General features: G+C 34.4%; 2 protein-coding genes across 3 annotated transcripts in view; both read left to right on the top strand.

The window, feature by feature from the left end:
* Positions 1–27976, top strand: part of LOC143655003 (olfactory receptor 4M1) — a 40161-nt gene that overhangs the window by 1680 nt on the left and 10505 nt on the right. The gene's annotated exons all lie outside the window — the stretch shown is intronic.
* Positions 18248–19117, top strand: LOC143655002 (olfactory receptor 4N2-like). Its single transcript, XM_077126584.1, has one exon. It carries the CDS (start codon positions 18248–18250, stop codon positions 19115–19117), a length of 870 nt encoding a protein of 289 aa, XP_076982699.1.

Here is a 27976-nt window from a genome sequence, read left to right as displayed (position 1 = left end):
GTGCTTACTATGTGCCTGGCACCTTCTAATCACTTTCTAATCTTGACCAAGTGTGTTGGTGTTTGGCAAACCATCTTGCTGGATCTGGAAGAACACATTGTATATTTTATCCTTTACCTCTTCCTCTTCCAAGAGCTGATGATGGAAGCTGAGGTTTCATTTATATAAGCAATTTCTACTCATATTTCAGGTTGTAACCACTCAACAGTATTGGTGACAGAACTCAAGATTCTGCCACATTTTGGAAACATTTTTTATGAATTCTGAACAGAATGTAGTTTGGTGACTCCTGGAGAGCCTCTCCTTTTCCAGAGTCATCTCCAGGAAGCTAGAGATTTTCCAGTACCCAGTTTCTGTTTATATCTCTCAGGATCAAAACAGACTTGTGGAAAGGCATTTTGGGTTAGCTGGAAGATATCCAGATTATGATTTTTAAAAGTAATTATCTTTCTGCCATTTTTGTGGGTTTTCTGTATTTGTGTGTTTTGCCTCTTATGCTGAAATTAAATTTGTACGGTTCTGGTTTTGTTATCACTATCATTCAGAGTTTTTTCTCCTTTAATCCATATTTTAGCACACACACAAAATACCAGTAAGTATTGTTTCCCATGATGTTGTCAATATTTGTCAGCAATCCATTTCTTATTACCTGACACCAAGAGCCCATTCTAGACCTGATTCAGAATGTAAAAGATAGTTTCAAACATTTGAGCTCATAGGGTATGTTTATTTACTTAATTTAAATTTTCAGTTCAAAGTATGGAGTCTACCAGCAAATGACTGGAGCATAAATGTGCATTGAGCTTTACACTTTCACTTTATTTTGGTGAGCTATAATATGACTAGAGTTTGAGGGCAAAAAGATTCCTGTTAACATTAGGAATCAATATATATGAGTGCATGATCATAACATCCAAGAATCATTTATCAGTAGAGGGTATATCAGTATACAGGATAGATTGTTGGTTCATAGAGTTTCTTCTTCACTTTGGGGATTTTTCCCTTTGACAACCTTCTTCCATCCTCAGTGCCACTTGACTTCTTTTCTAGGAACCTAAAGGCATGAATTGGAGTGATGATTCCTGAATTTTTACTTTATTTCTCATCACCTAGAAATGAATAAAAATGTAGATTTCTTTAATATTTTGCAATAAAGCATTAATGGACTCTCTAAAATACAAAGGTATGCACATAGATAATAAACATGTTGATAGGCTTTTAGATTTCATGCTATATTACTGTCATCTCTCCATATATGAACAAAGTAGGTTCCTGTTCATTTAGACATCTATTCTTCTGAGAAGGAGACCATTAACTTGATAGAAAGTTCAAATACCAGTATACTGCTGCTACAGAGGGATATTTGTTTAAAAAGTTTCAGTAGGTATAAAAAGGAATTGTTCTAGTTTGCTAGCTGCTGGAATGCAATATACCAGAAATGGAATGGCTTTCAACAAGGGGAATTTAATGAGTTGCTAGTTTACAGTTCTAAGGCCGAGAAAATGTCCCAATTAAAACAAGTCTATAGAAATGTAAAATCAAAGGCATCCAGGGAAAGATACCTTGGTTCAAGAAGGCCGATGAAGTTCAGGGTTTCTCTCTCAAGTGAGAAGGCACATGGCAAATATGGCGTCATCTGCTAGCTTTCTCTCTTGACTTCCTATTTCATGAAGCTCCCCGGGAGGCATCCTCCTTCTTCATCTCCAAATGTCGCTGACTGGTGGACTCTCTGCTTTGTAGTGTTGCTCTCTCTGAATCTCTCTGAATCCCTCATTCTCCAAAATGTTTCCTCTTTTGTAGGACTTCAGAAACTAATCAAGACCCACTCAAATGGGTGAAGAAATGTCATCCCCTAATCCAGTTTAACAACCATTCTTAACTAAGTCACATCAACCAGGGAGATGATCTCATTACAGTTTCAAATATACAGTATTGAATAAGGATGATTCTACCTTTATGAAATGGGACTTATATTAAAACATGGCTTTTCTTAGGGGACATGCTTCCTTTCAAACAAGCACAGGAATAAAAAATAAAAAGGTAATCATGAGAGAAGGCAATGAAGAATTGCTTAATTTAAAATATTATCTGGATTTAGTAACTAATAAAGAAGCAGGGATGCCTGCTACACTAGTGAACAATGACCTAGCCTGATTCTTGTAGGACACAATTGGAATAAAGGCTTTAGATACTGGTTCTCAACCAGGAAGGCTTTAACCTTGGTTAATTTAACAATGTCTGTAGACCTTCTTGATGCTCACAATTAGGGGGTACTACTGGCATCCAGTAGTATGTTGGTATAAACTGGGGATGCATTAAACATCCTACAATGTGCAGGACAGCCTCCCCTCGCTTAAAAAAAAGAATGTAGCTGAAAATGGTAATAGTGCCAAGATTGCAAAACCCTGGCATAGAAAATGAGCAGGGATAAATCACACTAGGGTAAGAGAATTAGGCATTAAACAGCAACCTCATACACAATCTTTCATCTGCAAGCATGCCTCCATATAAACAAAGTACTTCCAGAAATCAAATATCAAATTTGCCTGGAGACTCCTTTTCTCCATGAAACTCATCCCTATTTCCTCTTAGTTGTATCCAAACTTTGTTAGTGTTTTATGTGTGTGTTTTAGATTCTCCTTATTTCTTCTTCCTTTCAAAACTATCGATCTTCTATTTTGAATATCAGAAATCTTTGGATTGACTATTTTTTTCATTCTAGATTGTGATTATACTTTCAATTACCTGTTGAGTTGCCTAAGATTTTATAATTCAAGTTCCACCAACCTCATGACCTGTTTCCCAATCTCAAAATTAACAAGATAGATTTTATTATTATATCTGGTTTAAAAAAACAGCTCTTACCCAAACAAAAGTAAAATTCTTCAGGTCTTATGAAATTACTAAAATAATATATGTTTATTAAAAATTAAAAATATATAACCCTATAAAGAATCAAATAAATAGCCTTGGAGATCTTTTCTTTCCAAGGGATAGTTATTTTCCTTTAATAAGCTTTGTAGAGGTCCCACCCACTTAGCTCCATTGGAAGCAGGCCACTTGACCAATCATGCTTTGCTGCACAATATAGTTAACCATCCTTAAATAAATGGAGGTGGGGACAGAGCAAAATCTACAAACTTCTTTAGGGATCCAAGTATAACACTTGGATTTTATAACTGACAAAACTGACATTCAAATTAAACGACTACTAAGTGTGAAACACAGTAAAATTTGGAAATGTTCCCAGGAAACCTTTTGAAGAAAGAAGCTCCAAATAATCATGTGAACTGAGAAACTAGGACAAAAGACTGAGTACTGAATATTAAATATATTAAACTATAAACCAAAGACTGAAACTAATGTGGAGATTGATGTGGCAGAGCAACATGTAAATGCGATGTGCCTCAACTAAAGACCTGCTCTCCATTTCCACCTGGTGGCACATTAGGTAACTTTACTGACCCTTTCAATTGAAAACAAATACACATTTCTTCCTTGACTGGAAGAAATCTGTTCTCTAGTATATTACACAAGAAGAACTCATAAGCAAAAGATTCTCTGGGTTAGTGCATATTTAAAATTCTTATCTATATAATCTCAATACTTGATGTACAACTTGGCCTTTGAGGAAAAATGCATTTCTTGAAACTATTGCTACATTCTTTCATCATTTTTATGTTGTTATTGAAAGAAGTTTGATGGTAACACACTCCAGCCCTATTGGGAGTAACTGCCTTTCTTCCTTACTTTATTTATTTGCATGGAGGACCATGGCATTTTTTCATTATATTAAAGAGCTATAGTTCTGCTGGGATACTTTTCAAGGTTGACCATTCCAGGGCAATTTTTCCTTGCTACTAAGTTTCTTTATTTCAGGAAAATAAAATTGTAATAGCTTTCAAAATGTACTTTTTACATAGTTATATGACTACTTTCATCTGATATAGAATATTAAAATGCATCTTAAAAAAGAGAAAAAAAGAGTATTTCCCTGATCTGACTTCAAGTCTTATAACAAAACTATAGAAATCACGAGAATGTCGTATTTATGTAAGGATAGGCAATAGATCAATGGAACAGAAATAGGCTCCTAAATATGGTAAATTGATGTTTTTACATTTTTTAATTTGTTTTAAATATTTTTATTGAGAAATATTCACACACATACAGCCCATCCATAACATACAATCAATGGCTCACTATATCATCAAGTAGTTGTGTATTCATCAACGTGATCATTTTTAGAACATTTGTGTCACTACAGAAAAAGAAATTTAAAAAATACCCATACATCCCATACACTTTACCCTCTCATTTACCACTAGTATTTCAATCCACACAATTTTTTACCTTTTTATTTCCCCCTATTTATTTATTTTTATCCTTAATTTTTTACTCATCTGTCCATATCCTGGATAAAAGGAGCATAAGACACAAGATATTCACAATCACAGGGTCACACTGTAAAAGCTATATAGTTATACAATCATCTTCAACAATTAAGGCTACTGGAACACAGTTAAAATTTCAAGTACTACCCTCCAGCCACTCCAATACATCATGAACTAAAAAGAGATATCTATATAATGCATAAAAATAACTTCCAAGGCAACTGTTCTTGACTGAAATCTCTCAGCCACTGAAAATTTATTTTGTCTCATTTCTCTCTCCCACCTTTTGGTCATGAAGGATTTCTTAACCCCATGATGCCAGTTCCTGGCTCATTTCATGAGTTCTGTCTCACCTTGCCAGGGAAGGAGGGCAGTGAGTTCACCTGCTGAGTTGACTTAGTGAGAGAGGCCACATCTGAGCAACAACAGAGGTTCTCTGGAGGTAAATCTTAGGAATAATTATAAGTAGACTTAGCTTCTCCTTTGCAAGAATAAGTTTCATATGGGTGAAGCCCGAGATGGAGGGCTCAGCCTATTGAATGAGCTGTCTCCACTGCTTGTGAGAATATCAGGAATTCCCCATTTGGAGAAGTTGAATATTTCCTCCTTTGTCTCCAGTCCCCCAAGTGCACTTGCAAATACTTTTTTTCTCTGCCCAAATTACTCTGGGATATTTTGAGGCATCATACTAACCTGTGCCAACCAACAATATCTCATGCCCTATTCAAGATTCCATAGTAATTATGGTGTTCAAATAAACTGACCAAACATGTCAAGTCAGATAATGTGCTATCCAAAATAAAAATTTTGTACCAAAATAAAAATCTCTCCCTTTGGTCTCACATGGAAGCTGAAGTTTTAAAGTCTGGATCATATCATCCTTTATCCTATATTCTGATTTACCCAGTCCTAGCAAGCTCAACATAGTTCATATATCTAGTCAAAGTCTGATCACTTTTTCAACTTTGTAAACTGTTGCTGTATGGGGTAATGCTGACCTTCATAGCTACAGGGCTCTAACTCAGAGTCTCAAGTGTCACATAAATGCACAAAGTTTCAAGAAACAACTAAGTTATATGCAAATAGCTCAGTATCTCAAAATTTAGAAATAACAAGTTACAACTCCTGAATATATGTGACTGCTGTAAGAGCTTTTGATCTAGGACCTGGTACAATAGGCCCCAACCTCAAAACTCATGCTCTCAACTTCAGTTCTCTAAGTCTGTATATTATAGTTAGTCCATATGAGTGAGGCATGATCATATGTTTTTGTTCTTGACATTTCTTTCAACATATTGTCTGTAGTATTCATTCATCTAGGTGCGTGCCTCACAACTTCATTGTTCCTTGCAGCTGCTCAGTAGTCCATTGTATGTATATACCACAGTTTCCCCTTCCATCCTTCAGTCACTATACCCTAAGGCCACTTCCATCCATTGAAAAAAAAAGTGAACACAGTGCTGCATATTGTGCTACCATAAGATAATATTGTGCTATCCATTTCTGATTTTTTGCAATCATTCCTGTTGCACATTCTGTATTCCTTCAACACCAAATGCCCAATCTCTACCCTCTTTCTATCTTCTTAGCTTTAACTCTCAAAGTACACTCATTAATGTTAGTTCATATTAGTGAGACCATACAGTTTTATAGTTTTGTTTCTGGCTAATTTCACTCAACGTAGTTTCCTGAAGGTTCTTCCATATTGTTACATGCTTCAGGACTTTATTCTGTCTTACAGCTGTGTAATATTCCATAGTTTGTATATACTACAGCTTGTTTGCCACTCATCTGTTCATGGACATTTTGGCTTTTCCAGCTCTTGACAATCAACTAATGCTGCTATAAACATCAATGTGTAAATGTCCATTTGTGTCTTTGCCTTCAGTTCCTCTGAATATATACCTAGTAATAAGATCATATGGCAATTCCATACTAAGCTTCCTGTGTTACCACCAAACTACTTTCCTAAGTGGTCGCACCATTTTACATTCACACAAGCAGTGGATGTGAACCTCTTTCTCCACATCCTCCCACTTCATTTTTCCTTCACAAGATATTTTTTGCTATTCAGGGTACTGAACCCTTCCAAATAAATTTGGTTATTGTTTTTTCTATTTCTGCAAAGTAAATTGTTGGGATTTTGATTGGCATTGCATTAGATCTTTAAATCAGTTTGAGTAGAATTGATATCTTAACTATATTTAATCTTCCAATCTTTGAACATGGTATGACGTTCCATTTATTTAGGTCTTCCATGATTTTTTTTTTAACAATATCTCATGGTTTTCTGTGTATAGGTCTTTTGTATCTTCAGTTAAATTTATTTGTAATTATTTGATTCTTTTGGTTGCTCCTGGAAATGGAACATTTTCTTAATTTCCTCCTCAGATTGCTCTTTACAAGCATATAGAATCATGTGTTAGTTAGATTCAGTTGTCAACTTGGCCAGGTGAGCATACCAAGTCTTGTTGCTGCAGACATAAGCCAATGGTACGTGAACCTCATCTGTTGCTAATTACATCTGCAGTCAGCTAGGAGGTGTGTCTGCTGCAATGAGTGATGTTTGACTTAACTGGCTGGTGCTCAAATGAGAGAATGCAATGTAGCACAGCTAAGCAGCTTGGCATTCCTCATCTCAGCACTAACAGCTCCGCCCAGGCCTTTGGAGATGCAGAAAGAAGTCACCCTGGGGAAAGTTGTTGGAACCCAGGGGCCTGGAGAGGAGACCAGCAGAGACCATCCTGTGCCTTCCACATAAGAAAGAACCTCAGTGGAAAGTTAGCTGCCTTTCCTCTGAAGAACCAACAAAATAAATACCCTTTTATTAAAAGCCAATCCATCTCTGGTGTGTTGCATTCTGGCAGCTAGCAAACTAGAACAATCATTACTGATTTTTGAATAATGATCTTATACCCTGACACTTTGCTGTACTCATTAATTAGCTCTAGTAGCTTAGTTGTAGATTTTTCAGGATTTTTGACGTATAGTATCATGTCATCCTCAAAGAAGTCAGAGATTTACTTCTTCCTTTCCAATTTGGGTGCCTTTTATTTCTTTTTCTTGTCTAATTGCTGTAGCTAGAACTCCCAGCACAATGCTGAATAATAATGGTGACAGTGGGAATCCTTGTCTTTTTTCTGATCTTAGAGGGAAGCTTTCAGACATTTCCCTTTGAAGATGATGTTAGCAATGAGTTTTTATATACTCTCTTCATCATGTTGAGGAAGTTCCCTTCTATTCCTATCCTTTGAATTGTTTTCATCAATAGAGGTTGTTGAATTTGTCATATAACATTTCTGCACCAATTGAGATGATCATGTGGTTTTTCTGTTTTGACTTATTGGTATGGTGTATTATATTACCTGATTTTTGTGTGTTGAACCAGCCTTGCATACCTGGAGTAAATCCCACTTGGTGATGGTGTATAATTCTTTTAATGTGCTGCTGTGTTCGATTCACAAGTATTTTATTGAGAAATTTTGTTTCTATATTCATTAAGGAAATGGGTCTGCAATTTTCTTTTCTAGTAACATCCTTATCTGGCTGTGGCTTTAGGGTGATGTTGGCTTCATAGAATGAATTACATAGCTTTCTCTCTGTTCAATTTCTTTGAAGAGTTTGAGCAGGATTGGTACTAATCCTTTCTTGAATGCTTGATAGAGTTTACAGGTGAAGCCATCTGGTCCTGGACTTTTCTTTTGGGGAAGCTTCTTGACAGCTGATTCAGTTTCTTCAATTGTGATTGATTTGTTGAAGTTGTCTATTTCTTCATGAGTCAAGTTGGTTGTTCATGCCTTTCTAAGAAGTTGTCCATTTCTATGTTGTCTAGTTTATTAGCTTATAGTTGCTCATAGTATCCTCTCATTACTTCCTTTATTTCTGTAGGGTCAGTGATTATGTCCCCTCTTTTATTTCTGATTTTGTTTATTTGCATCCTCTCTCTCTCTCTTTTTTGTTTATCAGTCTAGCTAAGGGCCTATTGATTTTATTGATTTTTCTCAAAGAGCCAACTTTTGGTTTTGTTGATTTTCATATCCTCAATTTCACTTATTTCTGCTTAAATCTTTTATATTTCTTTTTTTTTTTTTGCTTTGGGGTTATTTTCTGTTCTTTGTCTATTTCTTCCAAGTGCACAGTTAACACCTCAATTTTTACTTTCTTCTTTTTTATTAAGGCATTTAAGGCAATAAAATTCCTTCTCAGCACAGCTTTTGCTGTGTTCAATAAATTTTGATTTGTTGTGCTTTGATTTTAATTTGCCTTGAGATACATACTGATTTCTATTATGCTTTTTTCATTGACCCACTGGTTATTTAAGAGTGTTTTATTTAACCTCCATATACCTGTGAATTTTCTGGCCCTCTGCCTATTACTGATTTCCAACTTCATTCCATTATGAGCTGAGAAAATGTTTTGCATAATTTCAATCTTTTTAAATATATTGATACCTGCTTTGTGACCCAGCATATGGTCTATCCTTGAGAATGATCCGTGAGCACTTGAGATAAATGTATATCCTACTGCTGTGGGGTGTACTATTCTGTAAATGTCTGTCAAGTCTATTTCATTTATCATCTTATTAAAAGTCTGTTTCCATATGGATCCTCTGTCTAGATGTTCTATCCATTGATAAGATTGGGTAATTGAAGTCTTCACTTATTATAGTGAAATCCACACATAATCTTATTGAGCTTCCCTTGTATGTGATGGATTGCTTTCTCTTGCTGGTTTCAAAATTCTCTCTTTTTCTTTAACATTTCACAACCTTATTAGAAAATGTCTTGGAGTCAGTGTTTGGATCTATTCTCTTAGGGATATACTGCTCTTCCTGGATCTGTTATTTTATATCTTTCATGAGAGATGGAAAATTTTCATTAATTATTTCCTCTATTAGTCTTTCTTCTCATTTTACTTTTCTTCTCCTTTTGGGACACCCATGACATGTTTATTCATGATTCATTTTGTCATTCAATTCCTTGAGGCCCTGTTTCTATGTTTCCATGCTTTTCCCTATATTTTCTTGTGTGTGTATATCAGATTTCAGATGTTCTGCCTTCTAGTTAACTAATCATTTATTCTGTCTTTTCAAATTTATTGTTATAGGTCACCATATTTTTTTCATCTCTTTTATTGTCCCTTCCATTCTCATAAGTTCTACGATTTTTTTTCAAATTTTGGAGTTTTTATTTATGGTTGCCCAATGTCTTCTGTATATCTTCCCTCAACTCATTGATTTGATTTTTGTTGAGTTTTTTCATGTCTGTTTGAACATCCTGAATTAGTTGTTTCAACCTCTGTATCTCATTTGAAGTGTTGGTTTATTCCTTTGACTGGGCCATATCCTCGATTTTCATAGTGTGACTTGTTATTTTTTGTTGCATATAGGCATTTGATTTTTTAATTAGTTTATTCTGGACATTGTTTTTACTCTTTCACCTAGGGATTTCTTATTGGATGGCTTTGTTCCTTATCTCTTCTTTCACTTTCAGTTCAACTTATTCTAGACATCTAGCACAGGTTCTATTAAACTGATCAGAATTTTTCAGTGCTTGCTTTTCTGTTTATTGCCCTGCCTACATGGAGCCTTTTTTGAGCAGGGACTCCTCAGCTATTAATGATCCATGTCAGATTTTCCAAGACCAGACAGGCTCACATCTGAGGAGAGAGAAGCCAGTATCAAGTATCCCTGAGGGTTTGACCCATCAGGTTGTCAGCCTTTCATATGATGTCTGTAGATTCTGTGTTTTTACTATCCTGCCCAGCATATGGTGTTTGTCAGCCTGTGACTCTGAAACAGTGTAAAGTACTGTGGTACATTTAAGTTCATCAGACTCACCCTGCCATTGCTGTGGTTGAGACAGAGGCTGAGATACTAGGTGGGTTTGATTGCTTCTGTTTGCCAGCCCCTGCAGCCTGAATTCACGGAATGAAGGTCCCCACCTGAGCTAGGCCCTGCCCCCCACCCCTTTTTTGGAGACGATAATGTTGTTTAGGGAATTAAGCCCTTTTGCCTGATTCATGACTTTGTGTCTCAGACATTCCTTAACTCTGCCCTTGCCTGAGGCATTGCTGGAACCTGTGAGTGCTTGCAGCTCTATCTAGTGAGCTGGCATGATGTAAAATAAATAAATAAATAAGTAAATAAATAAATAAATAAATAAATAAGCTTTTTCAGAGCCAGGCCCCCTACTCCCAGAGTTTCCCAATCAAAAACTTGAGTTGGTAAATGCCTCTTTGTGTCCCCAGGCTCTATGTGCTCCCTTTCCTTGAAGTCCAGCCCTTTTCCAGTGTTTTGTGCTGTCCAACTCAGAAACCCTCTTTTTCTTCCATCAGTTCCACTCCCTCTCTGCCAGGGTGAAAATTCCTGATTCCTTTAGTGCTTCCTCCAGGTTTATCTTTGCTCAGGGCCTATTTTCAGTAATCAGAATGTGTTGATTAATTCTGTAAGTGAAGCTTGGTTGAGCTAAGTCCTTGCTACTAATAACATCTGTTTGCTTCCCTCTCAGGGAACCAGCCTGCCATGCCCCTGGGGGATGGACACTGGCCTCCATGGCTTTGTGACTTACAGTTCTGTGTGGGATATCAGTCATTCCACCCATTCCAGACTAGTGTATGATGTGTCTGGTCACTACTGCCACACAGAAATTGTTCCATACAGTTCCTGGCTATTTGCCAGCTTCTCTGGAGGATGAACTGAATTCCACACCTCTGCATGCTGCCATCTTGTGCCACCTCTTTGATAAATTGATTTTTTCCTTGTTTAAATTATTTTTTATTTTTTATTATTATAGAAGTGGGTTTACAGAAAAATCATGCATAAAATAGAGTTCCATATGCCACCCTGTTATTAACACCTTGCTTAGTGTGGTACATTTACTACAGTTCATGAAAGAACATTTTACAATTGAATTATTGACTATAGTCACTTGTTTACAATAGGTTTCATTGTTGCATAGTCATATGTTTTTAAAAATTTTAACCTAGTGACATATATACAACTCAATTTTTCTCCTTTTGACCAGATTCATAAATTGATTTTTGATAAAGAAATCAGAATAATTCAGTAGGAAAGGAAAATCTTTTAAACAAATGATGCTAGAGCAACTGGAAAATGATGAATTGTAACTCTAGTTCACTGCTGGATCATAGACTCACATATAATTGCCAAAAATAAGTCCCTAGGAAAAACATAGAAGAAAGTGTTTTCTAAAGAAAAAAATGGGATAAACAATTATTTCTTAGCATAAAAGAGGCAGTAATCATGAAAATTTATAAATTGTACTTCAAAAATTAGAAAATACTGTTCATTATTATAGATCATTAAGGAATGATCTATTACGCACAAACTGGGAGGTAAATTTGAGATCTCCCCCTCTCTCTCTTCTTTCTCTCCCTACCTCTCTCTTCAGCTAAATAAAAATTGTGCACATATTTGAGCAGACACTTCAGAAAAGAGGAAGATGTACAACTGGTTAGTAAGCTCATGGAAATATACTCAACATCACTAGTCATGAGGGGAAGGCAAATTAGAACCACAGTGAGTTTTCATTTCATGACCAGAACAATGGCTATTGTAAAATAAGTGGCACTATCAAAATGTTGATGAAACAGTGGGACAGCTCAAACACCCATACATTGCTGCTGGGAATTTAACAATCTTTAATCAATTTGAAAACAAATAGCAATTTATTATACAGTTAAACATTCATCTACCCTATGACTCAGGAACTTCACTCACTCCTACATGTTTCACCAAAATGACTTACAGTGAAATGTTCATGGAAACATTTTTTATAGTCTAAAGTATAAAAAAATCCAAATATCCCTAAAATGATAAAAAATGATAGAAATTCAGTGAAATATTCAGCAATAAAAAAGAGCAATTACAGATAATGCAAAAATGTGCATGAATCTCAAAAATATAATGCCAAGTAAAAAAGTCAGATAGAAAAGAATACGCATTATATGATTCTATTTTTATGAAATACAAGGAAAGACAAAATTAACCAATGATGTTAGTAACTAAGAAGTGGTTGCCAATATGGCATTATTGGTGGTGGTGTGATGGAAATGGACACAAAGCAATTTTATGGAGTGATGAAAATATTCTATATTTTGTTTTGGATAGTGGTTACTTAAGTGTGTACATTTGACAAAAACTATCAACTGAACACTTAGATATGTGCATTTTAATACATAAAAATTATATTTTAATAGAATAAAAATAAAATAATTTATAACCATTCTTCTTTGCAAATGCATACAATTTCTTGAAGGATGCAACAGAAAATAATACTTTTCTCTTGTAATGTATGGGAGGAAATGACATTTGGGTGACGAGATGGGAGGAAGATTTCTCACTGTCCACATTTACTTTAACTTTTTGATTTTTGAATTGTGACCATATTACCCATTCAAAAAATAAATCAAATTTAAAACCAAATATATTCAAAGAAGAATGCTTAATTTTCAAACCTCACTGCTCCACTTGCCCATCAACCACACAGTTATATCATCAAAAATCCTAAATAGCTCCCTCAACTCTCAAAGACAGTCCAGCAGCAAGTCCTGCAGCCTATCTCTCTTTAATCTATCTCAGATCTAAAATTTTCCTCCATTTCTTCTCCTATCCCCTAGCCTAAGCCACCATCTCTGTCTATAGTACTTCAAATACTCCCTAGCTGGTCTCTTTGTTTCTACTCTTTGCCTTCTAAAACTCATATTCACCCAAGAGCTAGAATAATCTTTTAAATATGTAAATTAGATAATGGGACTCCTTGGCTTCAACATCTCATGTAGAATGATAACCAATCGCTTGGTCTATATCTGGTGTCCACTTCTCATCTTGCTGTACTCTTTTTTCCGCTTCACCTCAATGGCCCCTCTCTACTCCTCGGTGAAGCAGCTTCTTCCTGTATCATGGTCTTTGCACCAGCCCTTCCTTCAGATCTTCCTTACTCTGGGCATTCAGTTCTCAGTTGAAATCTGACCTCCTTGGAAAGGCTCTCCCTAGTCAGCTCATCTAAAATAACATCTATTCCTCCCACTCTCTTAAGCACAGAATACTCTTCACCAACTGAGGTTTTCTCTCCAGTGTGTCTGTTTGTCATCTGATTTCCTGCACTAGAATGTAAAATTTCCTAGCGCAGGGACTTTGTCTTGTTCAGTGTCTTATTGCTCACACTGCAATAAAGCTTGACTCATGGTTTTAATGCTTAAGCTTATAGTAAGTCTTTCCTATTCAAGTTGGGGTTGCTTACTAGGGTCCCTTAAGAGGGAACCATTTTGGAAAAAGCTACAGTGCCCAACAGAACCCACAAAGCCAGAAACCTTTGGAAATGCAGAAGGTAAATGCCCCCTGGAAGTCTTATGAAATGAGGATAGAAAGCAATCAGACATTACGTTTGCCCTCCCAGCTGAAAGAGAAACCCGGAATTTTATCAGCTGGAGTTCTTTGGAGTTTAGGTATCTTTATCTGGGTGCCTTAATTTAGACATTTTCATGACCTTAAAACTGTAAACTTGCAACTTAATAATTCTCTTTTTAAAAGCCATTCCATTTCTGGTATATTGCATTCTTGCAGCTTACAAACTAAAACATGTGTGATTTATTTTTTTCCTTTTGAATTCCACTGTAAAATACAAAGCAATCTTCCTTGGCTTCTACCCACGCAAGCCTAATAAACATGCTTGCCATTCTATTCTCACTGTCACTGACAGAATATTGCCTTTAGAACCCAGAAGTTTCATAATAGTGCTTTATCTGACATGAGTAGGTATATCATACAGATTTCTATCCTCCTTGATTGTATCTTGTTGGCATTCTAATGTTTCCCAATTAAAGTATTTTGCAGCTGTGATAGCTTCCACATTCCCAAGGTACATTCTTCATTGCATCACAAATTGGCTGTGTTCTTCAAAATGTAAAAGACCTCCTGTGAGAAGAGATATTTAGTAACAAAGATAAAAGCAATCAGTTATTGCTCCTTCCACCAGAAGGAAATAGATCTCTGCTGTGTGAGAGTAGCCTTGGATCAGTAGAGAGGTGAACATTTTGTCATTCTACATTTTTATTAGAAAGAGAAAGAAAAAGGAATTTAAAAAATCCAAATCTTAAGATGAAACATCTGCTATCTTGGAATGCAATGGTAGAGGTCAGAATTATAGTAGAAATAGATTAATATATGAGGTCTGAATTTAGTAATATTGCAGTACTTTTTACCTTTTAAGAATATAGATGTAGTTGCTTCTTATATTTAGATTACTTAATGGGGATATACAAAGCCTTTCTTAAAATATCAATTCTTTTCATTCTTGTTAATACTTTTTCTTAAGTTTACATTGGTATCATTTTAATATTTGATGATGCTCTTTTACCCCATCCATATTTTTATAATACCCAGAAACAAATAATTTTATATGTCAATGGTTTACAAACTAGCTACCAAGTGCTAACAGACACTGTATTTCTATTTTGGGGACATTTGCTGAATATATTTTTGCTCATAAATTGGATTAATGAGAAGTTTATTTTGAACATAAAGTTAGATCATCCAATTTTTACTAAGATCAGTTACAAACAGACAAAGCATCTGCCAAAATAAAAGTAATTATAGGTAGTTTGTTCCATACATTTAAGGAGGACCTGATTCAAGGAAAATTTGGACTGAAAGGGGGATTAAATATTTTTAGGCTTTAAAATAATTTGCTAGCATGAAGGAAATTAGTAAGCATCTACTGGGCTCACTTTTGCTTCAAAATAAAATAGTGAAGATTTTCATAATTAATGGGAAGGCAAGTATAAAATCTAATAAAGAAGAATTAAGAATTAAATAAAGACGACAAGAGGAGAGCGAAAAAATTAAACCAAAGTAATATAGAGAACTCAAAGAAAGAAAGAATATAAGTAAGATAGAGAGATGCAGGAAAAAGGCATATTTTGAGAAAAAAAGATGAGAGTGAAAACAGAAGATAAAATAAGGAGACAGAAAGCCAACTCAGATGTGGAAATATAACTCAAGAAAATGAAATATACAAAATGGAATGAGAAGAAGGGAGGGAATGAGAGGAAGGAATAAAAATTAAAGAAGAACTATAAAGAAGATAATTGGGAGAATTAGGCCCTGTAGATGGTGATTAAGTCTCAAAACACTTGCCCTGTGGACTACATCCTGGACTAAAGACAGGTACATGCACAGTGAAGCTTTTAGATGGCTTCTGTGTCTGCACCCCACTCCATCACTCTTCCCTGCACTGCTCTAACATTTCCAACATCAAATGAACCTCTGAATCAGCTGAAATGGAAAGATAGAATAGAGTAGTGGCAAGTATTTGGATTTCTGTTCTATTTGGTTGAAAAACAGTTGTTTTTCTCTGAATATAGTTAGAACACAATGCTTTTCTCTTCAAAGATCTACATGCCATTATTTTTGAAGGGACTTACTGTATTTTACCTAAAGAGAAATATACATCTAATACATGATTATCATTGATCTCTGGATCTGTGATGAGTATGATATGAAACTCACAGTTACAAGAGGAAAATGGGATATAAAAACAGTGAATCAAAAATTATAGATGGTAATAAATTCCACCTGATAAGGAGTAAATAGAACAGATTGGATGATAAGAGAACAGAAGAGACTGCAACCTTTAATCTCAGAGATACTTAAAAATTTCATCTGTGCCTGTTTGGTTTTTTTGTTGCTAAAACAATTAACATGCATATAGGAAGGCTTAACAATGGGAATTTATTGGCTCATGGTTTTGAGGCTGTGAGAGGTCCCAACTCAATCCTCATTCATGGAATGCTTTCTTCCTGAAGACACATTCTCAGGGTGGCTACAGTGATCATTGACTTCTCTGTCACCTGCAGTACACAGGGTGGCTTCTCCAGGCCTCTACCTTCTCTTCCAGGTTCCATTGATTTTCAGCTTTTGATTGCTCCCTCTGTGGCTTTTATCTGTCTGAATTTCATTTCACTTATAAAGGACTCTATTAATAAGATTAAGGCCCAACTGATTGGGTTGGGCTACACCTTAACTGAAGTGACTTCATCTAAAGATTTTACTAACAATAGGTTCATACTTACAGGAATTAAGTTTCAGAGCATGTTTTTTTCTGCAGTACATAGCTCCAATTGACCACAATGTTTTAAAAACAGTTAATTTCTAAAAGAGTGTGAAATAACCAACTGTGTAATAGTGTGCAAGATGAATACAATTTAGGAGTAAGTGGAAAGGGATTCCTGATTTAATTTTCAAAAGCAGGCTTCATGCACAGAAAGAATAATAAATGTTGAGGTCATTGAAGGTCTATATGCAAACAACAAAGAAAAGAAAAAAAGAGAATGGAACATAGGTAAATTTTTGTATTTCAGTTTTGCTTAGGACATGATGTGTGTGATTGTGTGATTGTGTATGTGTTTATGTATGGGTTTTATGCATGTATGTATGCCCAAGTCATATAAATTCAACCACTTCTTTCCTAATTTCTTTTTTGACTATACATACATATTTCTGTTGTTAATGAATCTATTTGGGTTGAGATAAACAAAAAACAAATATTTAAAGTTTTGAATAGATGCACCTTAAAATAACATCACAAAGATTACTTTTGAGTCCTTATTTTGGAATTTATTAGTTCTTCCTTCCTTCTTTTTTCCCTCTCTTTTCTTTCCTTCTCTCTCCCCTTTCAGTTAAAATCAATGGACCTTTCTTTTCTTTCTTTTAGCACCCCCATAGTTCCATATCACTCATCAAAACAAAAGTGCAATGCAATTGAAAGCATATATTGTTTTATATTACACTGTGATTTATTATAGCTCATGAGTGCTTAAACTTTTAAAATTCTTCATATCAATAATAAAATATTTTTGATCATTTGCTATCATATATACTTATAAATATACTTTATATGTTAAATTATACCATGATTCTATATAAACCATACAACTATTAAAAATATAACTTCATTGAAGAGGATATAATAATATATGTATCAAAACTTCTACTCTATTTTCATAACATAACATGATAATTTTTGATTGCCTCAAGATAGAAATTCTACTATCTTTTCATAACAATAAATCATCATGTACCTCCCTTAGGCTAATCACACTCCCAATTTGGAGACCCTATACAGATAAACCTCAGATCTGGATTTCTCCAGAATAACAAGAAGTTTTTTATTTATACCAAGTTGGTGGGTTGATGTTCTATAGAGACTAAGGAAATATTTAGAGTAAGCAGTTTATTTTTTCTTTATTTCTTTTTTATTTTTAAATTGACTTTCTTATGCTATAATTTTCATACAATAAGTATACTAATTATTATATAGTTCAGTAATGTTTGACAAATAAATAGACATGTATAACTGCTACACTGACACGTATAACCATCACACTCAAATATGGAATATTTCTATCTCCTTGATAATGTTCCAGCATTTTCATTTGCTATCAATTTTCTATCTAACTCTCCAGGTTTAGTTGTAAAAGTTCTCCAAATTGGGAGTGTGATTAGCCTAAGGGATGTGTGGGGATTAATATGACAATTTTTAGTTGCCTAAAGACAGAAAAAAGTCCAGGGTGGAGGATCCCAGAGTCTTATATGAGGGAACAGTGAGCTAAAAGCACAGGTTTGAAAGGAAGAAGAATATGGCTTCAGCACCAGGGTATGGGAAGTTATAAAATTTGGAGGAATGAAAGATAGAAGGAATTTTTTACCATATGGGAGAGTGACTGTATAAAATGGAAGTAGCATATGCTACTTTCAGCTTGAGAAGAATATGATCTGGATGAAAAAAATGCACATCAATTCTCTGCTCCTTGATGTTCCATATGCAGAGGAGATGGAGAGAGAGAACAGCACAGAGGTAACAGAATTCATCCTCCTTGGTCTGACTCAGTCTCAAGATGTTCAGTTCCTGGTCTTTGCACTGATCAAAACTTTCTACCTCATCATCCTCCCTGGAAATTTCCTCATCATCCTCACCATCAGGTCTGATCCTGACCTCATGGCCCCTCTCTACTTCTTCCTGGGCAACTTGGCCTTCTTGGATGCCTCTTACTCCTTCATTGTGACTCCCAGGATACTGGTGGACTTCCTTTATGAGAAGAAGGTGATCTACAGAGGCTGCATCACTCAGCTCTTTTTCTTGCACTTCCTTGGAAGTGGGGAGGGGTTACTTCTTGTGGTGATGGCCTTTGACCGCTACATTGTCATCTGTCGGCCCTTACACTATTCAACTGTCATGAATCCCAGAGTCTGCTATGGATTGTTGTTGGCTCTGTGGTTTGGGGGCTTTGTTCATTCTATAATCCAGGTGGCCCTCATCCTCTGCTTACCCTTCTGTGGCCCAAACCAGCTGGATAACTTCTTCTGTGATGTCCCTCAGGTCATCAAGCTGGCCTGCACAGACACCTTTGTTGTGGAGCTTCTGATGGTCTTCAACAGTGGCCTGATGACACTGCTGTGGTTCTTGGGGCTCCTGGCCTCCTATGCGGTCATCCTCTGCCATGTACATGGGTCCTCCTCTGAAGGGAAGCAGAAGGTCATATCCACATGCACCATGCATATCATTATTATATTTCTCATGTTTGGACCTGCCATCTTCATCTACACTCGCCCCTTCAGGGCCTTACCAGCTGACAAGGTGGTTTTCGTTTTTCCATATGGTGATCTTTCCTTTGATGAATCCCATGATTTATACTCTTCGTAACCAGGAAGTGAAAATGTCCATCAGGAGGTTATTGATTCGGCATGTGGTTTGCTAAATGGATTTTGTAATGAGAATCCAAGAATGGTGGATGCCCAGTGGAAATAATTGATTTAGAAATGATTTTCATTGTGTCTCCTGTTTGTCGGTACTATTGTAGGCACTGGGAGAGAGATATGCATAATGAGAGAAAAACTTGATGGTGTTTGGAGTATAATGAATAGTGTGAAAAGCTTGGAGCTTAAATTTATGAGACTTTTAAGTCTCAAAACAAGTAAGGACATTCAGGGTGATAATCCCCAAGTGCAAAATTAAGTCATCTGCCTTTAAATAACAAAATGTGACCACAAATAAATTATGGTATATTAGACAATATTTCATATTGAATAATTATAAGTGTATAATATAACAACATCCTTAGGATGGATGTAAAGCAATGTTCACATGGAAATTTATAACTTTGTGCTTATATTAGACAAGGTGGAACTTATAAATTCAATGAGTGAAATTTCCATCTTAAGAAGCTAGCAAAAGAAGAGCATTGAAATTCAAAATAAGTGTAAGGAAAGAGGTAGAAAGATAATAAGTTGTGAAACAATCTACAGCTATCATTATTACAAATAATGAAATTGTGAATACTTTCCCCCTCAGATCAGGAAGAAGACAAGATTATGTGTGCTCAGCACTTCTTTTCACCATTATTCTAGATGTCCTAATAAGTGCAATAAAGGATTTTTTAATGTATTAATGTTGAATAAGAATGTTTTTATTCATATATGCATTATTTTATATGCAGAATATCCTATGGTATCTTCAAAGATACTTCCAGGACTTAGCAAATTTATCAAGGTCACAAGCTACATGGTCAATATATAAAAAAAAATTGTTACTGGGGATGTGAAGTAACTGGAACTCTCATTTAAATGGGTGATAAAATAGTAGAACCACTTTGGAAAACTACATGTTCTTATATATGTAAATATTACAGTCTTCTAACTAAGCAATTCTACTCATATATATTTACCAAAGAGTGACGAAAGACTTGTCCAAATATTTCCATTGCAGTGTTTTTCATAACAACCGAATTTATCACAGAATAGTGTGCTGTTTCATATAATGATATTCTACTGTACTTAGCAATAAAGAGAAAAATCCGAATTACTAACACATGTAACATTATAAAAAACCCTCAAATATTATGTAAATCTAGAAACAAGAATGCCTGTTTGTTTTCAATTATATGAAGTTAAGGACAGGCAGTACTCTTCTATGGTGATAGAAAACAGAGCAATGGTTACATCCCTTAGGGTGGGTTGACAAAAAAGGCGCATGAGGAAATTTCCTGGATGATGAAAATATTCTATGTATTGATCAAGGTTTTGTTTATACACATTTGTTAAACATCTATCATACTGCATATTTTTATACATAATTCTTATAAATTATATTTCAGTCACTAAAAAAGTAACCAAAGGATGATTTTGATGCTATTGTAAACCTCACCTTTTAAACATTTAATACCCATACTGTTTTGTTAATACATAGAAATGAAATATCTTTTTATGTATCAACCTTGTTTTCGGTGACCTGGAGGAATTAATTTTAATTTTTTCCTGTCTTTTTTAAATATAACTTTTAATATATTTCCTCCACAGACAATCATGACTCTTGTGGATAAAGAATGCCTTATTTATTCCTTTCCAAACTGAATGTCTTTTATTTCTTCAATACAATGCTGAAGGAGAGAAGTGAGAGTGGGCATTCTTGCCTTAGTCCCAATCTCAGAGATAAAGCATTCAGTCTTTCACCATTTGTATTTTATTAGCTATGTTTTTTCTAGATGCCATTTTTAAGGGTGAGGATATTTTTTGTATTCCTAGTTTTCTTCCAGACTTTTTTTAATGATTAAATGTTGTTAAATTTTGTCAGGTATTTTTTTCCACATCTCTTGGAATGATCATGTTTTCTCTTTTTAGTTTGTTGATGTGTTAATTGTAATAGCTGCTTTTCAAATGTTGGGCTGTGTATCCTAGGATAAACCCTATTTAGTAATGATTTATTCTCCTTTTGATATATTCATAAGGTACAGTCTACCATAGTTTTTTTCTTATTTGTGTATCAGAGTGTTGAAGTGCTTGCACAGAATTAAAATTTTTTCTTCCTGAAATATTTAGTATAATTCACCAAGAAAAAATGTAGGCCAGAAGTTTTCTTTATGGGAAGATTTTTAACTATAAATTTTATTTATTTAATAGGCATATGACTATTCAGAATATCTACTTCTTGAGTTAGCTTTGTCATCATGCCTTTCATATTTTTATACATTTCACATAAGCTACTAAATTTATTCGCATGAAATTGCTCATAATATTCCTTACTATTCTTTTCATTTTTGTAATATCTATGCTGATGTCCGTTCTTTAATCCTAGATATTCTTAATTTGTATAATCCTCTTTGTTTTTTATGACAGTTTTATAAATTTTATTGGTTTTACAAATAACTATGTTTTGATCTCATTTATTGCTCAGTTGCTTTCACCATTTCATATATTCCATCTCTTATTTTATTATTATCTTCTTTTTGCTTTCTTTGGATTAAATGTCTTCATATTTTTCTAATTACTCAAACTGAAAGATTATATTATTGGTTGAAATCCTTTCTTGTTTTGAAATATATTGAACTAATGTTATAAGTTTCCATCTAAGCACTGCTTACCCTGCACCCACATATTTTGTTTTGGTCTGTTCTCATTTTCATTCAATTCCAAAATTTCCTAATCTTTCCTTTGACTTTATTATTTCATTTTGAAGAAGTATGCTTTGTATTTATATTTTAAAATTTGCTAGATATATTTCTGTTAATTTCTAGTTTAATTCTATCATGTTCCAAGAGCGTACTTTGGATGATCACAATTAAACATATGTTGGAATATTGTGATATCTCAGACATGGCCCATAAGAATAATGTTTACCTGTTGAATGCTATAAGTTTTGGGTTTTTAATCTAAGAGCCCACTTTTGAGAAATCAAATTATTTTGATGATATATCTGTAGGGCTTATCAACAATATGTTGGGAAGTTGTAAATTTTATCCTCTCAAGTCAGCTAATATAGTCCAAATATTTTGTAAGGCATCATGCTCAATAGGAAATACTTGAATTTATTTTTGCTGAATTATAAACTTAATCAAACATAAACACTGCTAAAATTCTCCTATTTTTCCAATTTTGTCTCTGACTATTTCTGAATATCCAAGGGCTTTCATTCTTTGATGCCTTTGCATATTGTGTTCCCTCCTTTCATTTTTTCCTGGTAAACATTTCCATCAAAACTAATCCTAATGTTGTTTCTAGAAATAATTTGTCACCTCATATTCACTCTTCTGTACTATCATTGTATCTAGACACAGTTCTTAAAAAACCTCATTTAATTTAAATTGACATCTGTATTCTGTTTGTATGCTCTGCAAGTTTCTGCCCTCTTGGAAGTCAGTTTGTCTTGCACATTTTTCATATCAGGTCTCATTATGTGACCTGTTCGGGCTGATTCCCAATAATGGCTTGTAAGAAGAGAATGAGTAAATAAATACATTACTTTTATTGTAGAAAGCAGAATTGGAACAACTGAAATAAGTCTATAATGTAGAGTTTTGCCTAAAGGTATATTGAACCAACAATAGTAATAATGAAAAAAAGTGACTTTGTGCTGCAAGGCAGTTAATGAGATATAGAATAGGAAAAGATCAGAGAATATATATAACTGTTTGAGAATTACTAACATGTTTAAGCATTTTGTTATTTTAGTACTGTAAAGTCACAAAACAGATGATAATTTCTCTATTTCTAGAATATGTTATTCATGAACATATATGCACACGTATATATACATATATGATATTTTCAATGCCTTTGAAATATTGAGTTGCATGTTACAACTTATTTAAATAAACCCATAAGCCCGATTTTTTGAGGTTTACCTAGTTTCCTTTTTTCCTACTATAAACAAATTTTATGAAACATTTGTTATACATACATCTTTCATACTTTTATGCTTGTTTCCTTGGGATAAATTTCTAGAAGAAAATTATTTGATGCCTATTACCAAATTCTTTCAATTTCACTTCTACCTGCATTGCATAAAACTCTGTCTTACCTCTTCCAAAATAGTATTTGCTAGCTTTTTCATCTTTTCTAATTTGACAAAGAAATGTATTATTTTATGATAGATTAAATTTTTCTATCTTAGATAGCTCCATGTATTTCTAAGGAGATGGCTGTAAATCATTTTATGTGAATTTCCTACTCATTTCTTCAGGCTAATTTCCAACAAATTGTTTATTAATTTTAATTTTAATAATGCAAATATATTTTATATGAAATTTATTTTTTGTAAAATATATAAATAAAGACTGAAACTCCTCAGGTCCCAGCCTCCTCAATAGACAGGCAATTGTTCCAACAACCTGATGGATGTACTTTACATGAATTTATTAGTCTAGTCCCATGATTACTCCATACTATATTAGTTTTATGACTTTCTAAATTATTGGGAAGAACAGATATCCATTATGATTTCTCTTTGCTAATTATGTTTACATGAATTTTCTTCTACATAATCTTAAATTATTTTTCAATTAAAAAATGATTGTTTCATGTACATATTGAAATGTATATATTCAACAATTTGCTTATATTCCATAACAAGAATTTGCTTATAATATCATTCAAGTTATTTTAATTCCAAAAGAATATGATAGCTTGTCACATAAATCTGATTCTCTTTTAGTTAAAGATTTCTGTTTATTTTATATTTTTGCTATTTCAGATGCAATCTTGCTTCCCACCCTGTTTTGGACACCTATTGAATGTATATATAAATATTTTATAAACAGCTTCCCTGTTAATTGTCTTTTAAAATATCTATTGGTTTTCAGTCACATCTCTTTTGATTATATTACTCGTACATTGATTTTTTTTTTTTTTTTGCATGGGCAGGCACCGGGAATTGAATCCGGGTCTCCAGCATGGCAGGCGAGAACTCTGCCTGCTGAACCACCATTGTACTACCCTGATAGTTTGCTTTAAATCAGAAGCAAATTTTTTAAACGCAGGGAATATTTTTAACATGTTTAGAATTCATTATTTCAGTCATTTCTTACATAGTCTTTAAAGAATCTGGCACCAATTTTGAACATTTATTACTTACAACACTGTAGTATTTTCCTTTGTCTAATTACTCCTGTTCTAATAACTCTCTTTGGAATATTTGGTAGGGTTGTGGTTGTGTCAAATCCCCAAAGCACCTTCTCTTTTACATTATAAAGCATTAGAATAGATTTCAAAAACTTAGGTTCGATGTGAGAACAAATATTTATGAACAAAGCAAGAATGATCTGCTATTGTCTCATCAGGAGGGGAAGGATGGCTACTTTGTGAGAGCATCATAGGACCTCTGGAGACTTAACTTTATGTTGGGTTTTCATATTTACAAGAAACCAAAAGGACAGGTCAATAGGAGGAATATTGCAACTATTCTGCTGGTTCATCTGCTGCCTGTAACTGCAGAGGAGAAGAGGTCATAGTTTCAACAAGAAACGCTGAAGGGTAAAGTCTAAATTCAGCAGGGTGACACTTTCTACCTTCTCCCGCAATTGATCTCCATCTGCTCTTGATGTTTAGAATTACTTTAATGGTGGAAGAAAACCCTTATTCTACTATTGAAATTAAGTAAAATAACCAAGAGCTTTGGGACAGTTGACACGTGGTCTGAAATCCAAAGACCATACCAGTGACTAATGCATCATCTTCCTTAAAGTACAGATGAAAGGGAAGGCTGTTACAAGAAGGGTAGGCTGTGAGCTCCACAGTCAAACATTTTATGATTTTGCTGACAATTACTCCTGAGCTCTTCATTTCTGCACTCAGCAGGTATGAGAGTTTCTTCTGTTGCCTTATTCTTACCATTAATCAATTTAGGGCTTCAAAAGAGATAAAGTTCTGGAACTGGGAAAAAGTCAATATATAAAACACTAGCTGCTTTGGGTAATTTTAGAAAGAAACTTTGCTGAACCTCCACAACTTCTCTCTCTGGATCATTGAGATTTATGTAGTTATTATCAGTCTGGGATTTACCTCAAGGACATTGACAAGTATCTGCTGTTCTTGTGACCATTCGGTAGAACCACCTCTTAATATTTAAATTTAAATATTTTGAGGGAAACTTTGATTTAACCATATGTGAATTAGTTACTTATTAGTGCCATCATCACTTCATTAGATCCTCACATCACCCTTATTAGAAAGAATGGTCGCATTATTTTATTTGATGGATGAAAACTCAATCTTATGCAAACATTCCCAGAGTTACACAATTTACTGAATCATTGAACCAAGGCATTAAAATCAGATAAAATAATTCCAAACCAGGGCTTTTTCTACATTGTCAAATTTTACTGGCATTTGAAGGGACTTTTGAGATCATTTAATGTAACCATTTCTGTTTATGGGTAAAATCTTGAAGATTTATACAACTGTTTAGTGCTTTATCTATCATCAACAGCAGCATCAAGGCAATATTTGATCATGCTCTTCAGTCTCATCTACATTTTTTCAGAACATGTAAACATGTAGTTCCATACTTACATTTTACACTCCAACTTTTAGAAGCTTTGTTAAATATATCTCATTATAATTATATTAATGAGATCTACTTTTGAAAAAAAGTAAATCATGTCATTTTGTCAGGTTCACTTACAAGCAAAAAATATATCTGAGAGAATGAGAAATAATTAATATGTAATTTTGATTTGGTAAATTGCAAGAAGCTACCATTCAAGAGGAAATGGTCAGTACCAAAGAATGAATTGCATGTTTTTATTCTATAGACCAAGTATTTAGAATGGAAGTGGGTGGGGATCAGGTATATGGTTAATTATTGATTGAAAGAATTCTTGAAAGGAAACAGCAGAGAAGTTTTTAGACATAGAATACAGAGGAGTGGCGATTAACATAGGCAACTAGAGAGGAAAAAATTGTATAGTGTCAAAAACATGGAAAGAGGCAAGAAAGAATAAAGGGAAAATGGTAAAGATGAGTTTAAAAGCAAGAAAAGTAAATAGGAGAAAGTGCATGGGGTGGAGAGGGAGATGGAAAAAATAGATTAACAGGAAAAAACATAATCAAACTTAGAAGAATAAACAAATAGCTTGATGATGATTGAAAATGAAGAGAAAAAGGTTGGAGAAATAAGGAAGCTTGAGGAAATATTTTAGAGAGAGATGGCAGGGCGAGCCTTGTGGATCTCTGTCCCTGCTTCTGCAGCTGCTCAGACCCCAATTTGGACTCCAGGCATGCACAGCGAGGGCCTGCAGGAGTGTGTGTGTCTCCACCCTACGAAGGTGGAAAGCTCCTTTTCTTAGCCTTCCATACCTGTACAGTTTCATCACCGCTAAGAAAGGATGAATATCTGAATTAGCTGAAGTGACAAGTGATTAGAGATATAATGGCAAGAATTCAGATTTGTTTTTCAGTTACCTCTAAGAGCACATTCACACAATTTGACTGAAATAGATTTCTTTTCTCTGCCAAGGCCATAAATTCTGGAATTTTATTTCAGGAACATATTTATTTTCCTAAATTATCCTCAGTGTCTGGATCTTTGCTAACCTCTATTTCAGAGTCAAAGTACAGAAGTTTCTTAGGTTGAACTGGAACAAGGGAAGAGAGCAGATTATTGTTGTAAGGAATCAGTCTGTTAGGGAACAGTGGAAGAACAAGGTAAAGGAGATGAAAGAGGCAGAGTGGAAGAACCCATAACCCTCAATTTCAAAGACCTCTAGAGATTCTCTAATGTCTCAGAATTATCTCCAAAATGAACACCTCATAAATAACTCTTTCTACATGAGTATGTGAGATGCAGAAAACTTAAGAGTTAAGTAGAATGCTGCTTTTGATTTACTTCCTAAGAGCATGTTTTTACAGGCAGCTGGTAGAATGAATGCTGAGAAAAATAGCTCCCTCAGGGGGAGAAGTAAGAAGTGAGTTAGAACAGCTAATTTGGAAGGCCTACAAATTTTTATTTTTTTGTGTGGGCAGGCACTGGGAATCAAGCCCGGGTCTCTGGCATGGCAGGTGAGAATTCTGCCACTGAGCCACTGTTGCAGCACCTCAAAATATTTTTATTAACAATTTGGTTAGATTCCACTTTATGTGCATGTGTTTGTGAGTGTGTGCTTTGTTTTGGGTACACTTACCTTCCAATGTGTTACAAGTGTCACTTTGACAAATTGTACCTTTTACAAAAGGAATTCAGCTTTTTTTAAGCTCATGGAAAAGTCTATATTAACCAGTTTATTCATCTCTAGAGATACATATGCACACACTTTTGACGTTTTCTAAAACATGTACTCTAACACCACTGATTCAGTTTGTAATCTCTTATTTGGACCTTTCCATTTTTTTCCTCTTACTTCCCTTTTCACCCTTCTCTCTAATTGCTCTTGTTTATTCATACAGCCCTTCTAATGCTTTCTGTCAAAGATTTTCTTTCCCTTTGGTACTCTATGTTCTGCAGCACTTGTTAAAAACAAGTGTAACATGCTATTTAATTAAACAGCATAGGAATATTGTTATATAATATATTGTTGTACTATGTTATAAACCAGCAATTTTAAAACAAAAGGTAACATCTATAATAAATTTTTTATTAAGTGACTTAAATATATGTATATTTATTTATAAATTTTACACCATCTTACTAATATTTTATGTATTATAAATCTTACAAAGTAGAATTTTTAGAAGAATGGCATAGAGTTATATATATAACTATATATATTAATATGCTTTTGCATGTATTTATGTG

The sequence above is a fragment of the Tamandua tetradactyla genome, chromosome 14 (genome assembly GCF_023851605.1).
Source record: "Tamandua tetradactyla isolate mTamTet1 chromosome 14, mTamTet1.pri, whole genome shotgun sequence".
Lineage (NCBI taxonomy): Eukaryota > Metazoa > Chordata > Mammalia > Pilosa > Myrmecophagidae > Tamandua > Tamandua tetradactyla.
Note: the sequence above shows the minus strand (reverse complement) of the source record. Positions and strands in the feature narration are given on the sequence as shown.

Coding starts and splice junctions, on each gene's coding strand:
- LOC143655002 (XM_077126584.1), top strand. CDS start 18,248: ATGGAGAGAGAGAACAGCACAGAGGTAACAGAATTCATCCTCCTTGGT.